This window comes from Trachinotus anak, unplaced genomic scaffold, assembly GCF_046630095.1.
Source record: "Trachinotus anak isolate AG129_WGS33_773 ecotype Australia unplaced genomic scaffold, CSIRO_AGI_Tana_v1 ptg000010l, whole genome shotgun sequence".
Taxonomy (NCBI): Eukaryota; Metazoa; Chordata; class Actinopteri; order Carangiformes; family Carangidae; genus Trachinotus; species Trachinotus anak.
This window is the reverse complement of record NW_027273861.1, coordinates 1,256,766-1,280,556: the sequence shown is the minus strand read 5'-3', so window position 1 is coordinate 1,280,556 and position 23,791 is coordinate 1,256,766. Positions and strand designations below refer to the sequence as shown.

General features: G+C 41.8%; 1 protein-coding gene across 7 annotated transcripts in view; it reads left to right on the top strand.

Moving 5' to 3' along the window:
- The window catches only part of ptprfa (protein tyrosine phosphatase receptor type Fa), a 278,371-nt gene that overhangs the window by 117,564 nt on the left and 137,016 nt on the right, over positions 1-23,791 (top strand). For all 7 annotated transcript variants that reach the window (XM_071486773.1, XM_071486772.1, XM_071486770.1 and 4 more), the window contains exon 5: positions 22,754-22,942. In XM_071486773.1, the coding sequence (XP_071342874.1) occupies positions 22,754-22,942 (189 nt within the window). The remainder of the gene's footprint in view (positions 1-22,753; positions 22,943-23,791) is intronic.

The following is a 23,791-nucleotide window of genomic DNA, read 5'->3' as shown; positions in this document are numbered from 1 at the left end:
AATAGCTCCCTTAAGGAGGTCCATGATTCTGGCTTCTGCAACATTAAAAAGAACTAAAAAAAAAAAAAAAATGTCACTAATATTTATTCCTTCATGTCAGATCCATTTTAACCTAATTTTTGTAAAGATTTGTCAGACGAAAAAATGTAGGTTTTCATCCACTTATTCTGTTGGAGTAAATGTAGACTTTTATTTTTTTCTGGCATTTTGTAATTTTGTGAAAATGTGATTATAGAAGAAAATGAGCAGTGAGTAAAAATGAAAAGCCGACTGCAGAGCAGAAGTATTTGAAACAGTTAACTAGCTGAGATTAGAGGTAAATTCTTGACCTCATGAAAAATACTCACCAGAAGTTGCACTGAAGTTGCAGCCAACTCCATCCAAAGCTTCAGAAACACCAAGTTTCTGAAGCTTTGGATGGAGTTGGCTTAGTTCACTTTTATCGTTTGACCTAAATGTGTCATTTTGATCAGGTGATAACTGGGGATTACATAGAGGGGGGTGGAGGGTGTAACAGTTGACGCTGTTCAGAGATGGTCTCTGATGTTCCGTGTGTGAATATTCCACCTTCTCCAGCCAGCCACTGGTTGATGACCTTTGACACCTTTGCCCATTGCTAGTGCTTATCCTCCCTCTCCCATGTACAACCTGTTACCATGTGACCAAAACACCATATTGTGGCTATGTGATAACAACTAAACTATCTCCATAACAGCTGAGCAACAACGAGCACAGTAACTTCAGAAACACTTTATACATTGTGATGAGAATTTTATGTCAGACGGTTAATATTTTTACTCTCAGTGACTCCTGAACAAAACCCAGTCAGAGCTGTAAGCAGCAACACTTACTATCTGTTGCACTAGCAGTAGCAGCAGGAGCTCTGTAGTTGTTGCTGCATTCTGTGTCTGAAGCCAGATGCCCTCCTTTCCTTGCAGCCTGATGCATGCTGGTGTTGTTGAAGTGTTTTGGGCTGGCTCTAAGGCCAGGACCTGAACTCTTGTGGATGGGCAAAGAATTGGAGAGTGAGGGCAGTGGAGGTTGTGGGGTGAGGGAATGGAAGGACGCCAAGGAATGAACAGGCATGTCTGACTGTTGTTATATCACAAGAACATGAGTCCTCCACCCCTGCGCCTCACTCCTCCATCCTCTCACACACAGGTGGAAGTTCCACATGATTATTGTTATCCATCATCCATACAGGCTCCACAGGCCAGGCAGCGTGGCTGCCTTCAGACACTCTCCCCAATCTGCAGGAAGCGCGTGCAGCTCTCCGTCAACGTTGGAGGAAACCAGCAGTTTGTATCGTGCTGCATGTCAGTGTGAAGACCATCATGTTACTTTAACCAAATCAAACAAGCCACACCATCAGTATCACTTGATTGAAATGCCTTGATGCCTCTAGTCACTTACAGAATGTTTTGTTGAATGTAGTGGTATTTGTGTGGATCTGGTGGTATTGTGGTCACTGTTGGGGTGGCTTTGGCTCAGGAGGTAGAGCAGGTCATCCCTGATCCTCCAGTCTGCATGTCAAAGTATCTTTGGGCAAAATACTGCAACATCGCTTAAGTGCTGAAAAGAGTTAAGGGGTCGAAGTGTCAGCTGATGTCTGAGCACATTCAACATTTAAAGTGCCAGTTGAAGTGTGATCACACATTAAGACCAGGGGGTCTTTGAGTTTGTATCATCAGCTTCTCCAATTTGCAGCTGTGTTATTTTGTGCTGAAGATGTGGTGCCACGTGGACATGGGTCTCTGTGGAGAGATCTTTCACCAGCTGAGGCGTCTAGCTCACCAACATTTGTTAACAACTTGGTTGGAGGCTGATGTTTTAAGCCTGTTTGTGCCTTCAGCTCTTGGCCATCTCGTACTCCTCCTAATGATACCCCTCCTACCATATTAATCTAGATGATGGAGGACTTCATCAGCCACAGGTGATCTGAATATCCATCAACATTTTGCAGTCTTGTACTTGAGTAGTAGTGGTAGTTAAAGTAAATCATTGGCTAAAACAAATTGGTTAAAACAATTGATAGATATCAGCATGTTTTTCTACAAACCCTTTTTTTGTTTTACAAAAAGCTACAGTTGGCAAACATCAAAAAAAGAAGTGTCTGCACAAAAAATGACTGAAGTCAGTAGTAGTTAAGAAAAGTGAAAAGTTAGCACTATCCCAAATCTGACCAGGTTTCAGTACTTTCGTGTGTGCTACAGGCACACTTTGATCTGCATGTATTAATATATATAACCCATGGTCTGGGTTTGATGCCAAATAAAGTTTGTATCTATCTCTTTAAAAAACTGATCATAAAACCAAACCACAGCTCACTGTTTATCCCCATCCCCCGTCCGTCTTATATCAGATCTAGCTGCAGGACACTCTCTTACTGAGTTTCCAGTGCAGTGATCACTCCTCCAAGACAATACTCAGAGCTAAAAAAAATAGTTTTCTTATTTAGTGTTGACAGTCTGTAATTTTAACATTTACCTTAAAAGATCCTTGAAGTGAACCTCAGAGATGAGGCATGGAGGGACAGTGCAACAGTAAGTACTCAAATACATCAATAACTGTTGCATCTCTGTTAAATATAAATCACACTAGTGCATTAATGATACAACACTTGAAAGGCACAACAAGCTTTCTGTTAGACTTCACTATGTGTTGTTGCCTCCAGCCTGTTTCTCAAACCATTGGTTGCTCTCAAGGTCTGTTCAGTCACATGTGAGCTCTCTCTAGTGGTGATGCTGAAATGACATTTTAACCTGCAAATATTACATTTACTGAAAGTACAGATATCTGGGATTTCAATTCTGGATTCATCTGTCAGTGAAGTGTTTATTAATGTGACAACAATTTCAGCAGCTAAGAAAGACAAGCAGCTTGGATAAACGCTATATCCAGAGGTTTATCAGTGGCATGCTCCACCACTGATGGGTCTCAGTAAATGTGTGAGTGTGTTGATGTGTCAGCACACATTTACTGGCAGCTGCTCTGTGTCTGGACAGAGGAGCCTGGTGTGGCAGCTGTAACAGGAGCCCTGTGGGGGCTGCTCTGGGTTACCTATCCTTGGCAATTAGAGTTGGCTGGACGCTGGTGTAAACACACACACACACACACACACACACACACACACACACACACACACAGCACAGAGTGAGCATCCTATGCAGCATCCTCCACAATAACAAATTGGTTGATCGATCAGCTTACAGCTGAAAGCTATGAGCTGTGATCTGTCAGTGATTTCTTTTGTTCAGACCGATTAAAGGGTAGACCACAGTGACGATCAGTTCTGTTCTCTGTGGTGTCGTTATCGTTATATATTGTTATATATTGATCTCAAAACCACCTCTACATCCCTTACCCCATCTAAGGTTGCAAGAAACCTGGGTGTCATGTTTGATGACCAACTATCCTTCTCCGACCACATTGCATCCGTCTCTGTCGTGCCACTTTGCTCTATACAACATCAAGAATATCAGGCCTTACCTGACTCAGTACACCACCCAGCTCTTAGTCCAGGCCATGGTTATCTCACCTTGACTACTGTAATGCCCTCCTGGTGGGTCTTCTTCTGTGCTCAGTGAAACCTTTACAGATGGTCAAGAATGCAGCAGCTTGGCTGGTTTTCAATCAGTCCACAAGGGCACATGTGACTCCGCCACTAATTGACCTACACTGGCTACCCATAACTGCCCAAATCAAATTCAAGTCAATAATGCTTGCTTTCAGAGTGACTTCTGGGTCTGCACCTCAATCAGTAAGCTTTGTGCTTTTCTCTGCCATTGCATTCCTCCAGGGAATGTCGTTTGGTATGCCGTCCCTGCACACAAGGCAATCTCAGTCCAGATTGTTCTCATCTGTGGTTCTCTGATGGTGGAACAAGCTGCCAAGTTCTATCAGAGCAGGGGTGTCCCTCTCTGTTTTCAATAATCTCTTGAAGACTCATCTCTTCCGAGAGCACCTTCTTTCCTAAAAACCTAAACATGTCTAACTAGCACTTATTAAATAGATGTTGTACCTAATACTTACACGAAGGTTTCCCACTGTAATGTAGCTTGACTATTGTCCTTCACTTGTAAGTCGCTTTGGATAAAAGCCAAGAATGGTGGTTAAATCTCCTGGGAAGGGACAGGCCATGTTAGACCTCAGGTGATCCGATCATAAGTAGACAGCTCTAAGTTCAGGTGTGATTTTGGAGGTGGCCACATATGGCCACATTCTTTTGACAGTGCGAATGCATGAGTCCTGGGCCACATTGAAAGACAACCTCTCAACACAGTTTCATTGTGAACCAAAAATATTTTACCATTTCAAATGGATAAAACCTGATTTCACTGTAGAGCTGTGAGCAGCACATTGATCCACTCAAACAATTGACTCACAGACTGTGATGTGAAAAATGAAAACTGACCTTCAGGGTCAAAGGCAGACAGGTGGTGCACACTAATGTGGGTTGTTTGAAGTTCTCATCCTCTGGGAACCATAAATATCTTTGTGAAATTCTTCGATTAATTGGTAAATTGAATTAGCTGTTGCAGCTCTAGTTTGGACACTAATAACCAAAGCCATACTACCTCTGTGCTTTGGAGCTATTTCATGAAAAACCCCGGCCACACTTTTTCAGTCCTTCTGTACAACTTTTGCTTAATTCAAATAATATAGTTATAATCACTATAGCCACTAGAGGTCGCCTAACAACAAAACGTAACTATGGGTCATAACAAGCTGCTGCACAGATCAGTCATGGGGTTATGCCCTACCAAAGAGACTTAAACAAGTCCTATAAATGTACCATTTAGTCGTCTGTCAAGAATCTAAATGTTGTTGTAAATTTAAATGTGGTTGTGCAGCAGCTGTGGGGCTGTGTGCACAGGCCTGCAGTGCTGAGCCTCACTTGGTTGAATTATAGGAGATCTCCTGTTCCATCTGTCAAAACCAGCTTGCTCAGAATGATGGATAGCAGCTCCGTCAGGCACTTAATGGTTTCTAAAGGGGGAAAATCCTCCTTCATTTTGAAGCAGCAATGCCAATTACTGCTACAGCTCAGGTCTGCCAGCTCGCCCGCTGCTCTGGCTCTGGAACACTGAACACTCAAACCCTGACTGAACACATTCAGATTGGAGGTTTACCGCACATATTCATGCCCTTCAACAAACCCAATCTCACACCAGCACATACAGTGTATGTGTGCACACACGTAGTTGTTAAAGGAAAAACTGCAACCTGTGAGTGAGCAGTGGTGTGCAGCAACCCTGTCTCTAGAAATTATTATACTGTATATATATAGTTTCTGTACAACGAAACTACAACAGCGCATCTGTCTAATAGGAAACTTAACTGCTGCCTGGATTATGTTAAGAGGCAAAGTATTTTTTGAATGAATGAAGCCACACATTTATTAACAGTAGCAGAGGTACCAGGAGATGTTGGGGTGGATGGTGGGCATACAAAGTGCACAACTGTCACAGCAGAGACTGGGATTTGCATCCAGAATCATATCTGTGGTTTGGACAACAAAAGTACTCTGGTGAAGTTCAGGGACAGATGGTAGTTTTCATAGACAAACACATTGTGTCTGAAATCACTGTGAACTTTTTCTGTATCAATCCAGACCAGGCTCTTTCCATAACCAAGAGCTGTGAGCATTCAAACAGAACCATAAAGCAGTTCAATAATGCTGAGTCACTACATGTGGATATTGTCCTGTCAGATCAGAAAGTGTTTGTGAACATTTTACTGATATGTTAAGTATCAACATAATTGAACAACAAATTAAATTGACAATATGTCCTCGTTACATTTATAGCAGTTTAGTTCAGAAGAAATGTAATTTCAAGGTTGTCTGCAGAGGAGAAGTGTTGTAGGGAATGCTTCTCCTTCCCCAATTCCCAATGTTAGTGTAGGGTCAATACTGCTGAAGTGGCTTCTGCAGCAAGGAGATTTCTCAAATATCTGCCATCTCCCTCTGTTGTTTATCTGCCCACAACAGGCCCAACACTCAGCTTCCAGGCTCACAAGCTCATACTGGCAAATGTAGCCTACAGTACACAGAAGCACAGGGAGATACAATGACAGAGACACACATGCATCTACACCCAGACAATAAATAGAGTGCCTGACTGTTGCAGGCTGATAAAGGAGCAACTAAAGCCATCAGATTCCAGTTTGCACTATTGCACTGATGACAATGAGAATTCCTTTATTTATCTACTTAGACTAAATACTCACTCAGAGCTTCACAGAGTATTTCAAGTACACTCCTGTCTGTGTTCAATAAAGTCACCTCTTAACTTGTTGGCACTTTGTTTAAATTTATTCATCATGCTGTGGAGGCCATCTGTCAGGATGGTACCTGCAGTGGTGTCACAAAACAGAATGACACTCTAATGATCCCCATGGGATTGCAGCAGTAAAGGCTGAATTACACTTCTTTGTCTTGGATTTCTACAATATAAGAATAGATTTATAGCTCACCAGAGGATTTAACCCATTAATTGTTGTTGCACTCATTTATCAGGCATTATTTTTCTCATTTATTTTGTTGTGGTGTTGTGTTTACTGTAACTAATATTGTCAGGAAATTCTCACCAAAAAACCAAAATGTCAACTAAAATGGGTCCTGCATTATTACTTTATTTTATTATGTGGTCCCAAAAGCCAAGTTGTGCCCAAGGACCCCAATCATATGAATCCATCCATACTCATAGTTACACAGCCTTTGCATCACTCCTATACACAGAGAAAGACAAATCAGCTTATGGTGTTACTGCATTTTCAAATGCGACAGCCTGACATTGTGTGCCTGACATTCTGTTTGTGTTCGTGTTCCACAGTAGTTGAGGAGGAATTGAAGAGGGCTGGAGGTGTACAAGGGCCGTTTGTTTTTTCCATCCATAGTGGTCATCTGTGCCGGCTACCAGCCTGGTCCAGCCCTCAGGATATTTATTATATCCCAAATAGCCTCAGGCCATTGCAAGTAATGATGAATCCCAAATAGGCTGCTTCCAATCTGAGGGCACAAAACCCCTTTTTAGTATGTACCTCTATGGAAATCATGTACACAGATACAGACATAAAGACATATACAGACATAAAGTGTCTTTCTCATGAACAGGAGAGTGGTCTCAGACTTTTAGACCCCACTATACGTGTGAGTGCCATTCATGCTGGAAACATGATCCTTTTAGTTTCCTAAAAATCTGCAGCGTCTGTAAACTACTTCCCCTTGCCTAATGTTACTTCTCCTGGAGGAGGGTAATCAGAGCCAGAACAGAAGCTTGCTGGCACTTGTGCTAGCTTGGCAAGCCCTATCCTGCACTTCGCAGGGTCCCTTGAGTATTCTGTGGAGTGCTAATGCTGTACAGGCCCTTCTTATTTTTCCTTTTAAGATCCAGGACTCATCAGTAGCTTCTTGACAGGCAGCTTAAGACAGCAGAAAGAATCAATTGACCTCTCTGGATTTTGGTTGGATTTCTTTCTTAAGAACATGATATGATGATAATGCCAGACCACCTCCAGATGGGCTCTGGTCCGATCCAGTTGCATTCCACTAACAATGTTGTCCCTTTACGTTTGAATTAACGTGGTGAAATATTCCAGACATATTGGCAGAATTCAGTATTGACTGATTCTGTTATCTGCACAAGCAACAACAGTATGTTTAAGGTTAGGGAAAGGATGTTGTGGAGGTTGATAAATCTCTCTACTTTTTGGTGCGGCTGTTACTTTCCACTTTGTTAAAGTGTTTTTTTTCCAGCTAGTGCACAATACGTTCTTCGCCCCATCAGCACTGGTGTTGATTGTTGGTATTGACTGACTGAGTGAGTGAGTGATCAGAATTCCATCATTGGTCAGTTGAAGAGTTGGAGTTTGACCCTTGGTCGTTGTTTTTTCAAAATGAAAGAGCAATTATCTATCAGGGGTGTTTACAGGCTGCAGTGTTGCCAACAACATTTGGCGCTAGATTTGGAGATTTCTTTTTCTAACAGACTGGGTATAAACCTGGTCCATGACTGAACCGTGTGGGGATGCCAGCTGGGGGCTTAGGGCTACACCTCTTGTTATGGGCAGCGTTATGGAGCGCTTCCAAAACACTGAGCCTCACCTCCATTATGACAAACAAACTACTTTCATTACATGTATCATTCTTACTAAAGGAGGCAGAGGAAGAACTAAACATAAGGCACACTGAACAGAGAGAGAGAGAGAGGGAGAGAGAGAAGCCATTGGTTAACTGCTAGAGAAACTAGCAGATCTGAATGACACATAAACAACAGAAACACCAGCAACAGGAAATGTGACAATAAGCTCACTGCAGCACAGCAATAAAAGCCCAGTTAAGAAATAAGAGAAATAAGAGTTTGTATTAACATGTAATGCAGTAAATTTAACATAGTAAACAAGGCTTCCTACTAAAATACTGGTACAACCAAATCTACATATCAAACAGAGGGAGTTAGAAATAAAGACTTGCCTCTAATAAAAGTCTGTTACCTTCTGCAGGTCAGGTAATTAAAGGCCCCGGTCACCCTTTGAGGAAAAACAGTAGTTGAACACTGTTGTGGATCCCAGACAGAGGATGTGCTCTGTGTCAGAGACAAAATGAGAAATAAAAACGTGTCTTCTAACTTTCTTTCTGAGTGATGATTTTACAGTAAATCCAGCTGAAGTCACAGCTCAGTCTTAGACTTTAACTGATGTGTGTGGTGTTTTTGTCAGACGGCGTTGTGGTTATAAAATCAGGGTTTTAGCAGCAACTTGAATTGACTGCTGGTTTACATGTCGTCTTTATGGACCACGTTTCAGTCACTGTTTCAAACTTGTTCTGTTGTCATAACAATGGAAACAAGAAAACATGTCCAGCTGACAATAGACTGAAACCAGCCTTTTGGTGCAATGGCTGTGTATGTGTGTGTGCAGGGAAGGCTTGGGGGTGGGGGAGGCTCTGCATTACACACATTTAAAAATACAAACATTTGATTGGAAATTCTGCAGATGCACCAAAGGTGTAAGGTGTACAGCTGTGGCCTGGGAGTAAGATCCACAGGCCTTTGAGACAGGGGATGTATCTTCAAAGGCTCGACTTCAAAAGGCTCCTATTAGCAGCATATTAAGTAATGTGTATGTGTGTGCATGCTGATGTGTGTGTGTGATACTTATAATAGCACAGGCAGGCAGCGATATATGAGATATGCAAATAAATCTTGCAACAAGTTACTCTAGATGAAAAAAGTGAAGGTCAGTCCTCTGGCAGGGTGTGTGCTGATACCTAGGGAATGGAAGAGGTGTGAGAGAGTGTGTCAAAAATGGTACATAGCAGGCAGTATGTGGTATCTGTCTGTGCTGTCGGCGGCCACGTGCCAGTGTGTAGCAGTCATAGTGTGAGAACTGGCTTTTTGGACTGATGACCAAAGATTTCACCACATTGTCTGTCTGGGACAGGCCAAAGTCACACAGTTTACCTGGGTCTATATGGGCAGCTCTCCACCTGTCGTTATCAAGACACCAACTGAGGGAATATCATTTGGAAGAATGCCATTCATCACTCCAGTGGAGTTCAGAGACTTGTAGAAACTGTGCGGGGCTCCAGAAGCTGTTCGGGACACTCGTGAAGTTTGCTGATGGTACTGATGATCACTAGAGGATGAATGGTAGTGAAAAGCAAGGATAAATAACCAATGGATACATGGATATATGTCAATTTGTAAATAATGTGTCAAACCTACATTGCAGAAATTAAATCTAAGTAATATCGCAATATTTTTTGGCTATATTGTGATACAAGGTATATATTGCGATGTTTTGAAGTACTTCATAAATGCAAGATTTAACCCTTTAATGCATAAAGAAATTAGCCTATCACGTCTTGAGCTGGAGATTTGGCATCCCACCTATTTTTCACTCGAGCTGTTCAATGCAAAAAATAGACAAGGACACACATTCCACTATAGTTTGAATGTCTGGATTTTATATGAATATGACAGACATGAAAACATTTTTAAATATTATATATTTTTTAACCATTTTAGCAACAGCATATAGAGACAGAACAGGCCACATGTTCTACATGGTCATAGCAGAAACCCAAGGTTGGTTAGAATTATATTTTACAGATGTGCTCTCCCTCTGTCTCTCTCTCTCTCTGTCTCTGTGTGTGTGTGTGTGTGTGTGTGTGTGTGTGTGTGTGTATGCGGTATGCAGTAGCAGCAACGCAGCCACCATGCACATGCAAGGCAGGCAGTGTGTTCTAAAGCAATTTATCTGCCTCCATCCTCAGTTACTGTTTCTAAACATGTAACTCTCTCTTCACTCTCTCCAGTTCCCTCCACTCCAGATACAAAAACACACACACCCCACCTACGTTACACACGCAGACAAGAGAGATTTCTGGATGGGCGAGAGTGCCAAAGGGAAGAACGAGTGGAGTGAAACACCAGAGTGCACTTCATGCCAGTGTCTTGAGACAATTCTGTGACAATTTATACTCAATGTTCGTGATATAGTCATTCACTAACGTGGAACAAGCCATGTTACATCGAGTATATTCGATATATCGCCCACCTCCACCAGAGAGTCACGTGTACTTGTTCAACTAAATGTCGGCCCATTAGAAGAATACACAGCACATGTGGGAGCTGTTTGTTGCTTTTAATTAGTGTTGCACTGGTCCTCTCTACTCACACTGAGGCGCTTTCTCGCTCTTTTAATTTGCCAGGAAGATCTTATTAAGAGCATATAGCTCCTCCAGAGAGGCACTCAGGCATCTGCTCGATTAAAGTGATGGATAGAGTTGGGGAGAGTCTGCCTTTGAGAAGTTACATAGCACAGAGAGGCGTGTTCTCTTTTGTTCCAAGCCTCACACGTCTACCCACTCCACTGTGTTGAAATGTTGGCATTACTGAAGGTGCCATTGGCCAGAGGTTAATGCTGTGACACTGCTTGAATGCCAAAAGTCTGCTCAGCGGTTAGTTGGACTCTAATGGCTGTCAAGACTGACATCGGTTAACTGTTCCCAAAAGCTGATAATTGTTTTCCAGCTGCTTTGGGGTAAAGAGAGCAGAGATGCAGTAAATAACAAGGGTAGTACTCTGACCACTGAAATACATGCCCTCAGTTCAACCACAGGAATCACAGAGTGGTTCTTACTTTACATAATCCTCTCCACAGGTAAAGTGGTACACTATCTGAAATCTCTCCGCAGAAGTGGTTTGAGAAGTTTTATGGATGTTATGATCCCTTTCTCTATCGAACCTCGACATCATTCAAGTGCATCATCAAGTTTCAATGAGATGTTTTAAGATACTCTTAACAGCCACATTTCAAGATGTGAGCCTCTGATACTGAAAAAAAGGAACATTAAATCATAAAATTAGTAAAATACACAGTGGAATCGGATTGGCACTCTCTTTTGCAAATGCATCAAACCTTTTTCAAAACTGTGAGCGTGTATTGTAAAGATGATGTGAGGCAGTAATCTGTGGAACCTTCTTCAGGGTTTTTTATTAGAGGGAGAATTCTCCTTCCCTGGCTGATCCCAGGCTCCCAAAACACTTTTTCAAAGACTCAGTACCTGTACCCTCTTTTCCCACAGGGAACCTGGTTCTCCTTTTAGTTCTTTGGGTATAGTTTGTACCCTTTTACAGTCAAACTAACAAAACAAAAAAACAAACAAAACACAGCAAAATGCTTTGGAAAGAGCTGCAAACTGTTGACAAGTTGACAAGTCACTGATTGGTCAAATGTGAAGATAAACACAACTAAAATAAATGGGTAAATATTGGTAAGACTGAGTCCAATGCAATACCAGGCTAAATCATGAACAGACCAACAAGAGGAGGTTCACCTTCTATTTGTATTGTTGAGGTTAGGAGTTGGTCATCAAAATGGTAAGTCTGCTGATATAATATTCACCCATCTTTATATTTTTATGCCTCTGTGCCAGCAACAGCGAGAGCCAGAGGCATTATGTTTTTGGGTTGTCTATCCATCTGTCTGTCGCATTCCTGTGAACACCATATCTCAGTAAAGCCATGAGGGATTTTCTTGAGGTGTGGTGAGGAAACAATTAAACATAAATACACTCATGCAACTTTTAAATGTCCCAAGCTTTCTAGATCCTAAACTTTGTTGTCTGTCTTCTAACAAAAAAAAATGCTGGATATTTAAATTTTGTCATTTGAATTAGGAAAGTAAGAAACAGATTTATCTTTCAGAGAAACATTTTTAAAGCAGCAGGCGGCCTGAGTCGCGTACCAATAATCACAGTGTGCGATGTAGGATTAGATTCTGGATGCAGACCTTTCTGTAAAATTCCTCTTCAGGCATGACTGCTATGTTTAATATATTGTTTAACACGGTTTTCTAACATAAAAAGTGAAAAACTGGTCTGAAGCTCATCTACTCTGACTTCCTGATTGAGAAACCTGGATGGTCTCAAGGTGAAAGAGCAGAGAGTATGAAGATGGATGAAGGAAACATCAACCACATGTTTGAGAGTCAGTCAGACCCAGACTCAGATGAGGAGTCTGTTGAGACTAGAAGAGACTAGCAGACAGATCAGAACAGTTAGTGTAGTTAGCATCTTTTATTAGTTTATGTTGTTTGTTAGCTTGTAGCTTGCAGTGGCTGGCACAGTGTTAGAGGTTGTGCTAATGCTAACTCTGGCTCTCTGTACTGACAAGGTTTCAGGTGTGTGTAGCCCCGCCTCCCGTCCCCACAACTTGACAGGATTGGTTCCTCTGGTTCTATGACGTATGAATCCCTGGCTGTCTGAATCTGTTTTTATGAGACCATTGATTCACTGCAGTTGGTTTTCATTTGGGAGGATCTTTAATTGCATCGCTCTTGCTCTCTCTACATGTTTCCTCTCATTGCAGCACTCTAAATGACTGCTTGGTGTATGGTCTATGGTTTTAGATGCATGACAGGCACACTGAGAGTGCTGGTAAAGATACTAACAGGGTGGTAAAAACTTCAAGGATTTTTGACTGTACACCATCCCACCAATAGCCAGTCCCACTACATGATACCGAATGTGATTGACCAGCATCATGTTGATAAATGAGGTAACTGAAGTTACACTGTTATTATAATTTCACTATAAACTATATTCTAGATTATATTTTACTGACACAGTGCTAAATCAGAGCTATGGCTAAATGAGACTATAGTTTGACTATTGTTATGACTAATGTGATGTTGACCCTAGTGTTCCTTCAACAATGGTCATGTTCCTGTTTGGCCAGACGGGCTTCACAAGATGAAATAGTTTTGTTTTTTGTGCTGGATTTTTTTGTTGGAGTGCGTGTTGAGCTGGAAGCAGGTCATTTGTATAGTGTTGCACATTGTTGGCACTGTAGAGGAGTGTCGGAGACATCTTTGGATTTTCCCAGAAAATTCACTTGAGTTTTTTTCATAGAAATCCATCCACAGGCTGTTGTAGGCATCTGAGAAAATCTGGGAAAATCTCATTTTTGAGGTTAGGTAACAGTCACACATTGGCAATACTAAGGAGATTAAAACATTTAAATTGCTTTACATTCTTACATATAGTGCCTTCAAGTTGTTAAAGTGGATGTGTTATATAACAGTCTTTTTTCACAACCAGCAGAAACAGAGCAACATTATCACTGATTTGGAGTCGTGTTTATGGCATCTGTCAAGTGTAAGTCCAATTTTCAGCTTTTGTCTCCACCACTCTAGATAAACATTTAGGAGATGTTTATCTAGATAAGTTTATCAGAGCTTTTTCACTGAACAGCTGCCTGCTTTGGATGAGGGTAGTGAGACTGAACAGAACGAAATAGAGCTGAAGTAGAGCTGGGTGCTGCAGAGTTGGCGCTAGCTCTCTCTGGGCATCACAATGAGCAAAACTTTTCATATTACATAAAGTATTTGATCAATTTTGAATAAACTAGAATTGGAATGGTTCTTTGGCAACCTTACCATCAGTATGCATCAACTGACCGGTTGTCAGATTGTAATGGTTGTCTGTAGGCCACAGAGGCTTGCAGAGGAACCCTTCCAACCTCCCAAATTCCAACAACTTGTTGTACAAATCTAAGTATTAAGCAAGTTTCCACATAGCAAAATGAAACTTCTGGCCCAGTATACACACTGGTTCCACTGCCTGAGTCTGGCCCATATACTTCTACATTGGGTAGATTCCGGCTGTTATCCTCTGGTGTTGACTGACGGCCAGAAGATTTTCTGTGTGTGTGCCAGAATTGATCCAGATGTTGGAGTAGCATCTGACCATCATGCTATATATAGGCCAGACTTGGGCCATGGAACCAGGGCGTATACTGGGCCAGAAGAAACACATGCATGTGGCCCAAGTAAAGGCCAGATGTATCTTGCTATCTGGATTTGGTTGATCCACCTGCTGTTCAAAGGAGGGCTAGAACAGGAAATAGTGTTTCAGAAACAACCATAGGAATGTTTCCAAATAACCCGTGTCATGTTCCCCCATGTGTCGAACGTGGAACTTTGTCTCCCCAGTATTTATAATTTTGCATGCCATCAGATTCGTCCAAAAGCTGGAAGAAAGCTAATTTGTTCCCTTATTCAGTCTGTAACATGGTGTGGCATTCACTGAAAACCTCCTGATTCATGTAGGTGGGCATGTCTGTCCAGCAGCAGTGATCACAGCTGTGTGCTTTTTGGTTGTTTCGTATTTTTTGCTCTTGTTTACACTAGGTGTCGGTGGCTGTTTCACTCATTCACTTGCCTGTTTGGTTTGTCGTTGATTCGTCACTAAGCTGTGTCACTGTGTCATTGTGACTTCACCAGGTTATCATTGTGATGAAAATGCAAGCACACTCATTGGTGAAACGTGGGTGGGTGCGCACTTTGTGTCTTTGTCATATGGTCCTTATATACTAAAAGGTTGATACTGTTGCAGCTCACATACAGTTAGAGTAAGTGTGTGTGACATTCAGGAGCTTGACTGGTCAGTGAGGTGATGGGTTACTTCCAAATGGCATCAGGCTGTTAGAAGTCAAATGGACTTGCTAATGCTGGTGTGACAGCTCAGAGGCTACAAGTGTAGACACAGCCTCCTATTTCCCAGATCAGCAACACCATCAGTGCTTTATGTTATTGCTTTAATTTGGTTATGGCTGTTCCCTACTGTAACCTGAAACAATTGGAAATACTTTGTTGCCTTTGAGGGCATTCTCTACCTGTCTGTACTCTACTTGAAAAATCTTTACTGTAAGTGTCGAACTCAACACACAGAATCACCGAATGAACAAAGCTCTTGTGGGTTTCAGATCTTCAAGTTGAGTTGTGTCTGTGTGTTTGCACACACCTCTGTGACAGCCCTCAGGCCTGTAAATTCAGTCTACCTATATAAAGACCTATATTCTATTTACACCTCCAACCCCATCCACCCCACCATCAGGTTTCCTCCTTAGCTCACAGAGCTGTGACTGCTTCATTACAACAGGAATGTGTGGCACAGCGGGAGCCAAAACTATCTCAGGAGAACAATGAGTTCCATGTGCACAAGTCTACTGGAACTCATCAGCCAGGTCTCTTTACACCATTGCACCGAGGATGCAAGCAGCTACTGGTTATTTATAAGGTGTTAATACGTGTATTGATTAGTTATGAACTATTTACAAGATCATAAATTATAAGAAATGTGAGGACCAGAGCCAAGCCAGAGCCAGGTCAAGCCTGTATCTTGTGCACAGGGACATTGTGTGTCCATCTAATCCCACTTGTTCCCAGTGACATTACTTACTAATCCCAGTTTTATTAGGCCACAGCAGGAGGAGAACTGCTCACCAAATAGAAAGCATGCACAGCTACTTCTCCAAGTAGGAAAATATCATTGTTGTCCTTTTGGCGCAGAACACCAAAGCACATATAAGCACCATAAATCAAATGTAGCAAGAATTATATAATGTTTCTGTTTATGCTGAAGTTCTGTCTGTGGCTGTGGAGAAAAATAAAGGTTATGACCTGGTTCAGGTAGTTACCTCTCTCTTATCTCTCTTACCATCTCCTTCAGAATGCTAGCTACGTGCAACAGCTACAAGGCAGACTACAGCTACAAGGTGGACTACTTTTTACTTTTTAGGTTCGACTGGACTTCAAGACAAGTTTTTGAGATGATTTCAGCGTTTTGTAAAGCTGCAGGAGGGTTGGCCAACTATGGAACAGTGTCTAGGCCCGCCTGCTTGTACCTTTAACATCTAAGTGGTGGTGGTGAGTTGGATCAGATGGCTGGGGAGGTGGCCAGACAGACCTGGAAAACCCAAAGTTATTCACCCATTAGTGAGGGTGAATGGTGAGGCCTCATCCTGCCGGTGGAAGGCTGGGAATGTGGAATGTGAATGTGCCATGTTTAAGCCTCCATTGTGGCCAAAGTGTTGTCGGTGCCGGTTGTGATGGCAACCCAAGGATACGCTTGTGGGCACAGGTGGTGAGGGAAGCCATCAAGTTGAAGAAGGAAGCCTGGTTGGCCCAGGGGTCTCCTGAAGCGGCAGACAGTTACTGGCAGGCCAAAGCGGATGTGGCAGCAGCAGTCATGGACACTAAAACCCAGGTGTGGGAGGTGTTCGGAGAGGCCATGGTGATGGACTTTCAGTTGGCCCCAAGAAGGTTCTGGCAAACCATCTAGTATCTCAGGAATTTGAAGCAGGGCTTAGTCCATGCTCTTTTCAGCAGGAGAACTGCTAACTTGGACTGGGGATGTCTTTGGCCAGTGGTAGGAACACTTTGAGGAACTTCTGAACCCAACCAACATGTCCTCTGAGGCGGAGTCAGAGTCTGAAGACGCAGGGGAAGCCTTGCCCATAGCTTTTGCAGAGGTTGCTAAGGTAGCCAAGAAGCTCCTCATCAACAAGGTACCAGGAATGGAAGAGATCCACTCTGAGATGCTGAAGGCTCTGGATATTGTAGGGATGTCTTGGCTGACACACCTCTTCAATGTCAAATGGAGGCTGGGGTCAGTGTCTGTGGATTGGTAGACTGGGGTAGTGGTTCCCATTTAAAAAAAAAAAAAGGGGGGGCCTGAGGGTGTGGTCATATTAAGATAAAACGGTCCTTTATTAATCTGATAATGTGGAAATTTGCAGTGTTATAGCAGCAAAGTGAACAGCACAAAAGAAATGCAAAATGACAATATCAAATACTAAAAATTAAAAAAGAATGATAGATAATAATTATATAGAATCGAAAAATAGATATCATATATATATAAAAAATAATAGTTGAAAGGCTCTCATCAACTCCAGAACTTTGCATTGCTTCCCACATATATCCTCAGATGGGGCTGTCGTCCCTCTAGGAGGCTTGAATCTTGACTGTTATGCTTTTAGTTTGACACACTGTCAATATCATCTTGAAAGGCTGAGGCACCATATACCTGCGGCTGTGACAAAATATCCAAGTCTTCTGGGATTGGGCAACAGTCACTGATGGTGGTAGCTGCAATGGTAGTTTGCCCCTGGGGCCCATCACTTTGCAAAGCTGGGAGATTGTGGACATGTAGCTGCCTGCGAGTTTCTGCTGTGAAGTCAATGTGATTGTGCATTCTGGATCTTGTGCTGTGCGTTCATGAATGCTATGGTAGCTGACCTCCTGGACAGATTATGAGATTTATATGTGAAATATAAGTTAAATTTGGCAGATTAAGTTGTTACCAGGGCAAAAAAATTTACAAATAATTTCTTACCTTTTTATAATAATAAGCCTGTTCATATGGCATGTCTTCTTTTTTTATTATTATGCAATGCCATAGTTAAGCATAATTGCCTGTGTTATTACTTAGACCTCTGTCTATTTTTCACTGTTCTCCAGCTATATGCTACAGTCACAATTGGATCTGAATCATGGGTTCGTATATAATAGGTCTTATTATGATGTACAATAAGGTATTATCCCGTTGTTGAGCTCTGAGAGCAACTATTACAAAAAAAATTATAATGCAAAGGCTACTGAAAGTGAAGCTCATTTATTTGTAACTTCTTTCTGCCAAACTTGACACAAGCCACATTTAGCCACATTTTACTTGGCCTGCAACTAACAGGATTTTTTAAGAAAGGGAGCTCCTATTCTTTAAATGTGGACATGTCTTGGTTAGAGATTTTCATATTTAAACTTGATATGATTCTGGCATCCAGTACCACTATATCAGTACTATCAGTGCTAACAGGATTTGTTCTACCTTGTCAGCAAAGCTTTACCGTTCTCAACAGGGACACAGCTCTGGGACTCACCTCTGGAGCCATTCACTTTACTGTTAACTCCATCCAGAGTGTAAATTGAAAATGCAATTCACATGATAAAGTAGCAGTCTACCTTCTCAATGGATTCTCCATGGATTTGATATAAGATGCCTTTTAAGGCAAAGTCCTTCCTTTTTCAGTGTGAAGAAAATCCACTTCCTCAACTGAATGAAGTGAAAGTCAATTACTCCAGTGCTCAATGAGGAGACTGAGCTGAATATTAGAGGTTGTGTGAGGTGGCAGCTGTGAAGCCTTTAAGCTTAAGCCAATTGATGGACTGTCATATTAAAAAAATGGTATGGATTTTTTGTATGAGGCTGGTAATTTAGCATTAAAAGTTCTATAATATTGTTTTTTATGATTATATTGTCACATTACTAAAACCTGTTTTTCCAATCTCCAGCTTGCAGTGATATTTGTCCTCCCAGAGAGCTGATAAAAAGAAAAGACAGGCCAGGATGACTGAGAGGAGTGGACAGAGTGGACATGTCAGCATGCCATTATTCTGCAAGTTTTGCTGACAGCCAATCAGCTGCAGCGACAGCTCTCCTTGAGATTCAGCATTGTTTGGTGGGAGACTTAAATAACCAATGTCAGTGTTTTTACTGTTTGAGTCACAGTGAATAGTCTGCTTTAAAAAAAAAAAGCATGGGAACCCCCCTCTCTCTCTCAGGTGTATGGCTGCGTAGCCTTGAAATAGCTACATCCACTGTGAAGTCCTTTCATTTACTGCACTCACAGAGATTATGCATGCATATCAGGTGTCCTGGGAGGGGTAGAAATTCCTACATGCGTAATTGTCATGGAGCATGTCAGAGGTTCAGTTCTCTGTAGTGGGACCATGTCATTTGAGACAACATAGAGGTTATAGGGTTTCAGAATGACTAAAAGGTGTTTCTTTCAGTATCTTTCAGTCTCTTAAAACAAATTCCCAGGCTGTAGCAGCTCCCTGGGAAAACAATGTCTTTCTCAGCAATTTAGTATTCAAACAATTTCCTCGTTGCTCTTATCTTTGCCAAAAAAAAAGAATTTTCCTTCAAAAACTGAATGAGTATTTCACTGGAACTGCAAAAGTGAAAGAATAATGTAAAAAGTGGTGCTTTAGTCTGTGACATTTAGCTCCAGCACAGTGGGTGGGGGGAATCTGCTGGCAGTTAAATTGGCAGGCACATGTCACATTGGAAAGCTTGGATAATCATTAACCATAAATTGACATCCAAATGGCACAGCGCTAAACTCCATCTCCTTCAGCATCACAGTGCTGCCAGATCTCACACTTGAAACATCTGCTTTCAGACACCGTCTCGCACTGACCAGAAAAACTCCACATGTTTGTCTCCCGAGTGAAAACCTACCATGACCTCACCCACTGGTTTGTGAGCTGCCATTTTGAACCCTTGAGTTTGTAATTTGGCCGTTGCCATCTTGGTTTTTTGAAACCAGAACAAACTATATTTGGAGGAGAAGATGGAGCTGAGGAGTGAGGGGTGGATCTGACCTGCTCTGTACTTTATCCTGATTGTCAGGCAGGTCACCATGTGTGGTACAGTCTGTCAATCACACATTAGCCCCGCCCTGATGCATCCACTGCTTTATGGTCTATTTTCCTCTAAATAGACAATAATTTAAAAAATGAACATCATGTTATATTGAAGAAGACTTGAAACTAGAGACTGAGACCATAAACTCATCAGGAAAACCTTTACTGAGGTAATAAATCAGTGAGAGGTAGAGACGTTTTCACATAGACTTCAATACAATCAGACTCCTTTTTACAACCAGTGGAGTCGCCCCTGATGGTCATTAGATAGAATGTTAGAAGGTTTAAGGCTCTTCAGCATTAGCTTCACTGTTCAGACCCAGAGTCTATGTCCAGGTTTATAAACAGTCTATGGTGTCTCCAAATTGAGTGAGGGGCAATGTGAATATGTCCCAGCAGTAACTTCATTCATTATTCAAATCATCTGATGTGGCATTGCATTTTATTGTCAGCAAAAGTCTAAATATCATTTCCTCTGGAGAAGCACAAGATTTTCTAGCATGTCAAGTGAATTATTACAGGGACTCTTCACTTCTGCTGCTTCATGCTATGCTATTTTGGTAGTGGCTTTACTGCAAGGCAACAGATGGTTCGTCCATTAATGAAAACTCTATTTAATGTACTGATTCCAAACATTACCGTAGAATCTGGCCATTTAGGTAGTTGACTAAATTTGATAACTGTAACTGTCAGATTGCAACCATACCATGGAGGTGAAAGTGCCATTTAGAAAATTCAAGAGCAGCATCTCTTTCCAGATACAGTTCTGCTGATACTCTGGTCGCTGTCACTGTCTACACTTTTCACTGGAATTACTTTCTACTGAAGAAATAGCACCTAGGAAAACTGGTGTCAGAATAATCTGTGGAAGCCACCCCACCCATACCCAAGCCCCCCAACCTCACTGGACAAGATTCCCTGCTCTCCCAAATCTCAAATTTAACCCTGGATACAGTGGATAAGTTCAGACCATATCAGCGTTTGTGTGATGTGTGGGATTTAAACTGATGTCTGTTACACTTCACTAAGCATGCCAGAGGGAGAGAAGGGCTCCTGGGGTGATACACATGTCACACATGTGACTCTGGATCAGTGTAGATTGAGACTGTCCTCTTATTAAAATCACCCCAAGGTTGTTTGTGCAAGCAGCTTAGTTGGACCTTAAGTTATGTTTCATTCTAGTTGTCGAGGGAGACAGTGTCAATTCCCCAAAACACTGTGTTCACACTGATGTGACAGAGCCGTCTAGTGGCTGTAGTAATTATGATGGGAGCAAAGGAGGCAGTCAGGTGACTGGGGGCTCACACTTTAGTACAAGGGACCACTGTTTGTTTTATGTTTCCAATCAACAGTTTTTTTTCTTTCTGTTTCTACAACCATAACTGCTTGTTTATTATTGTAACCATGACAATGAAGGTCCTCTAACTTTAAGAAAGTACTTATTTAAATCTAAACCATTATCTTTCCCTAAACCTACCCAACTTATTTTTATGCTCGCACCTAACCACCTTTACCACAGCATCCATCCATCTCCGTCTGTTTGTACTGTCATGTTTTAGCCTAATGCAGACTCAGAGGCAGAGCAGGTACAGTTCAAAGATTTATGCAACAATGAAAACACAAAAGTCTTTGATCCAGACACTATTCAATCCGGGAGATTCATAAAGACAGGTAAAAACTCAGGAACATGAGAGGGTAACTAACAGAAACCTGAGGAGTCATAAGGGAAACTGAACAGACGGAGTGACACAGAGGACTGAGAGCAGAGACTAAATACATAAAGTCGGCAGGAATAACTGGACACAAGTGAAACACAACAAGGTAGGGCAGACAATCACAAAAGTGGGAAACTAGACAACAAGAGGAAGTAAAACAGCCAAATACACAACAGGAAAGAGATTACAAAATAAAAAAGGAAGCTGTGTGCTCCACGGTTTACTCATTTGTTTGTTTCTTGACCTAATAGCATCATAAGATAAGAAAAACTAATAAGATAAGAAATACTTTATTTATCCTTATAGGGAGATTTACAGTTGTCCAGTAGCTTAATCATGTATGTAGTGAAATTAAATCTGTGTCATGATCAGAGGATTTCTTGAACCTCTTTCTCCTGCAGTGCAGAGAGATGAGACACTGGCTGCTGCTGTAGCTGCTTCTCTGGCCTGCAGGATGTTGTGGAGGGGGTGGTTGGTGTTGTCAAAGATGGCTGCATCCTACAGAGCATGTGTCTGTCCACAACAGTCCTTAGTGAGTCCAGACTCCCTCCAAGCACAGACCCAGCCTTAGTAACTATAACACTCATGCAGAGTGAGTTGTGATTTTGAAGGGGTCAGGTTGGGACCAGTCCAGAGTCTGAGGCAGAACAGTACAGGGAGCCAACACAGGTACACAGGTAGATACATAGTGTAACATAAATTTAATATGTCAATCCTCTACATGTATAAAAGCCACATATGAATGTGTTTTTGTTAACATTGATATGCCTAGCATTAATCTGTGCCCTTGTTTATTGCTTGTGACAGTCACAAATAAATCATGTGTAATGTATGAGAGGGTGGGAGCGGTGTCAAGGCTCGGGCGGTTGCTCCGTCTGCTCTCAGCAGCATGGACAGAGGTGTGGAGTGTGATTTTCAGCACATGATTTCATGATGTTTCATCCATCATGTAGCAGGACTGGCATTTGGCCACACTACACATTTGAGATTATATATGAGCATGGTGGGGGCTTTTCACTTCATCCTTACTCGCGTTCATATAGATCCATGACGAGTCATTCCATTGAAGGATTAGTCATGCAGTAGCCCAGCAATATTTATATTACAGCTGGATTTTACTGTGTTTAAATTTCATGGGGAACCTCACAAGCTCAAGGCTGTGAAATCTCACACCACACGGTCTTAAATGTCATCATCCACTCATCGTCTCCAGCTGTCAGAGTGCCAATCTTTCTTTGTTTGTTCGTTTGTCATAGAGGACCAGATCCCTCATGGTTTCCCCACCATAGACATGGGGCCCCAGCTCAAGGTTGTGGAGCGGACACGTACTGCGACGATGCTGTGTGCAGCTAGTGGAAACCCTGACCCAGAGATCTACTGGTTCAAAGACTTCCTACCTGTGGACATCAGCAGCAGCAACGGGCGCATAAAACAGCTGCGTTCAGGTAAAGCAATCATCTCTATAACACATCTATATTCAAATATAGCACAGGTGGAACTGGGGTGAGATTTGATGTGTGAAACCTGCCAGTTCTGTCTGAAGACAGACTTATATTTACAGTAACTAGCACTGAGTATCAAAGTACTTTTACCAAATCAAAAGAATCCATGGTTTCCAGTGTCACAAATTGTCAAGTATTAAATCAAATGTCTGGTCAGGTCAAGCTCTGTTGAAAATTGTCATCACTGAAGCTTTTGTTGATCACTTAATCAACTAACTGATTGTATTTCTCAGAGTAAGGTATCAATAATGCTTCTGTCTACTGAAATCACGGGGGGTGTATCATCATTAGTGCTCAAACATTTCAAACTGCATCCAGCCCGAGGAGTCACACTGTAAATGTTGAAAATATTGGATCCTGTCTGAGGATGAGATTTCAAGCCGTCATGTTTCATCAAGTGTGGATGCAGGTCCTGAAAACAGCAAAGAACATTTACAAAATCAAGGCCACAACACATTTAAAGCCCACAGCTGAATGTTCATGTATTGATGCTTCACACATACATGAGACCGAAAACCCTTTTGACAGGTTGAGGGGTATCGATGCACAAAGGGGAAATTACATCATTTCCACCAAAATAACAATGATTAGATGAATTCTGAAAGAGTAAGATTTGAAGGTTGATTTTGATTATAATTAAATACACAGTAAGTTCATGATGGAAATAAATGTCCCCCACTTTGAGTCGGACATTTTACAACTGTTTCCAAAAAAGTTGGGACACTGTATAAAATATAACTAAAAACACAATGTGATGATTTGCAAATCATGTAAACCCAACTTTATTGAAAC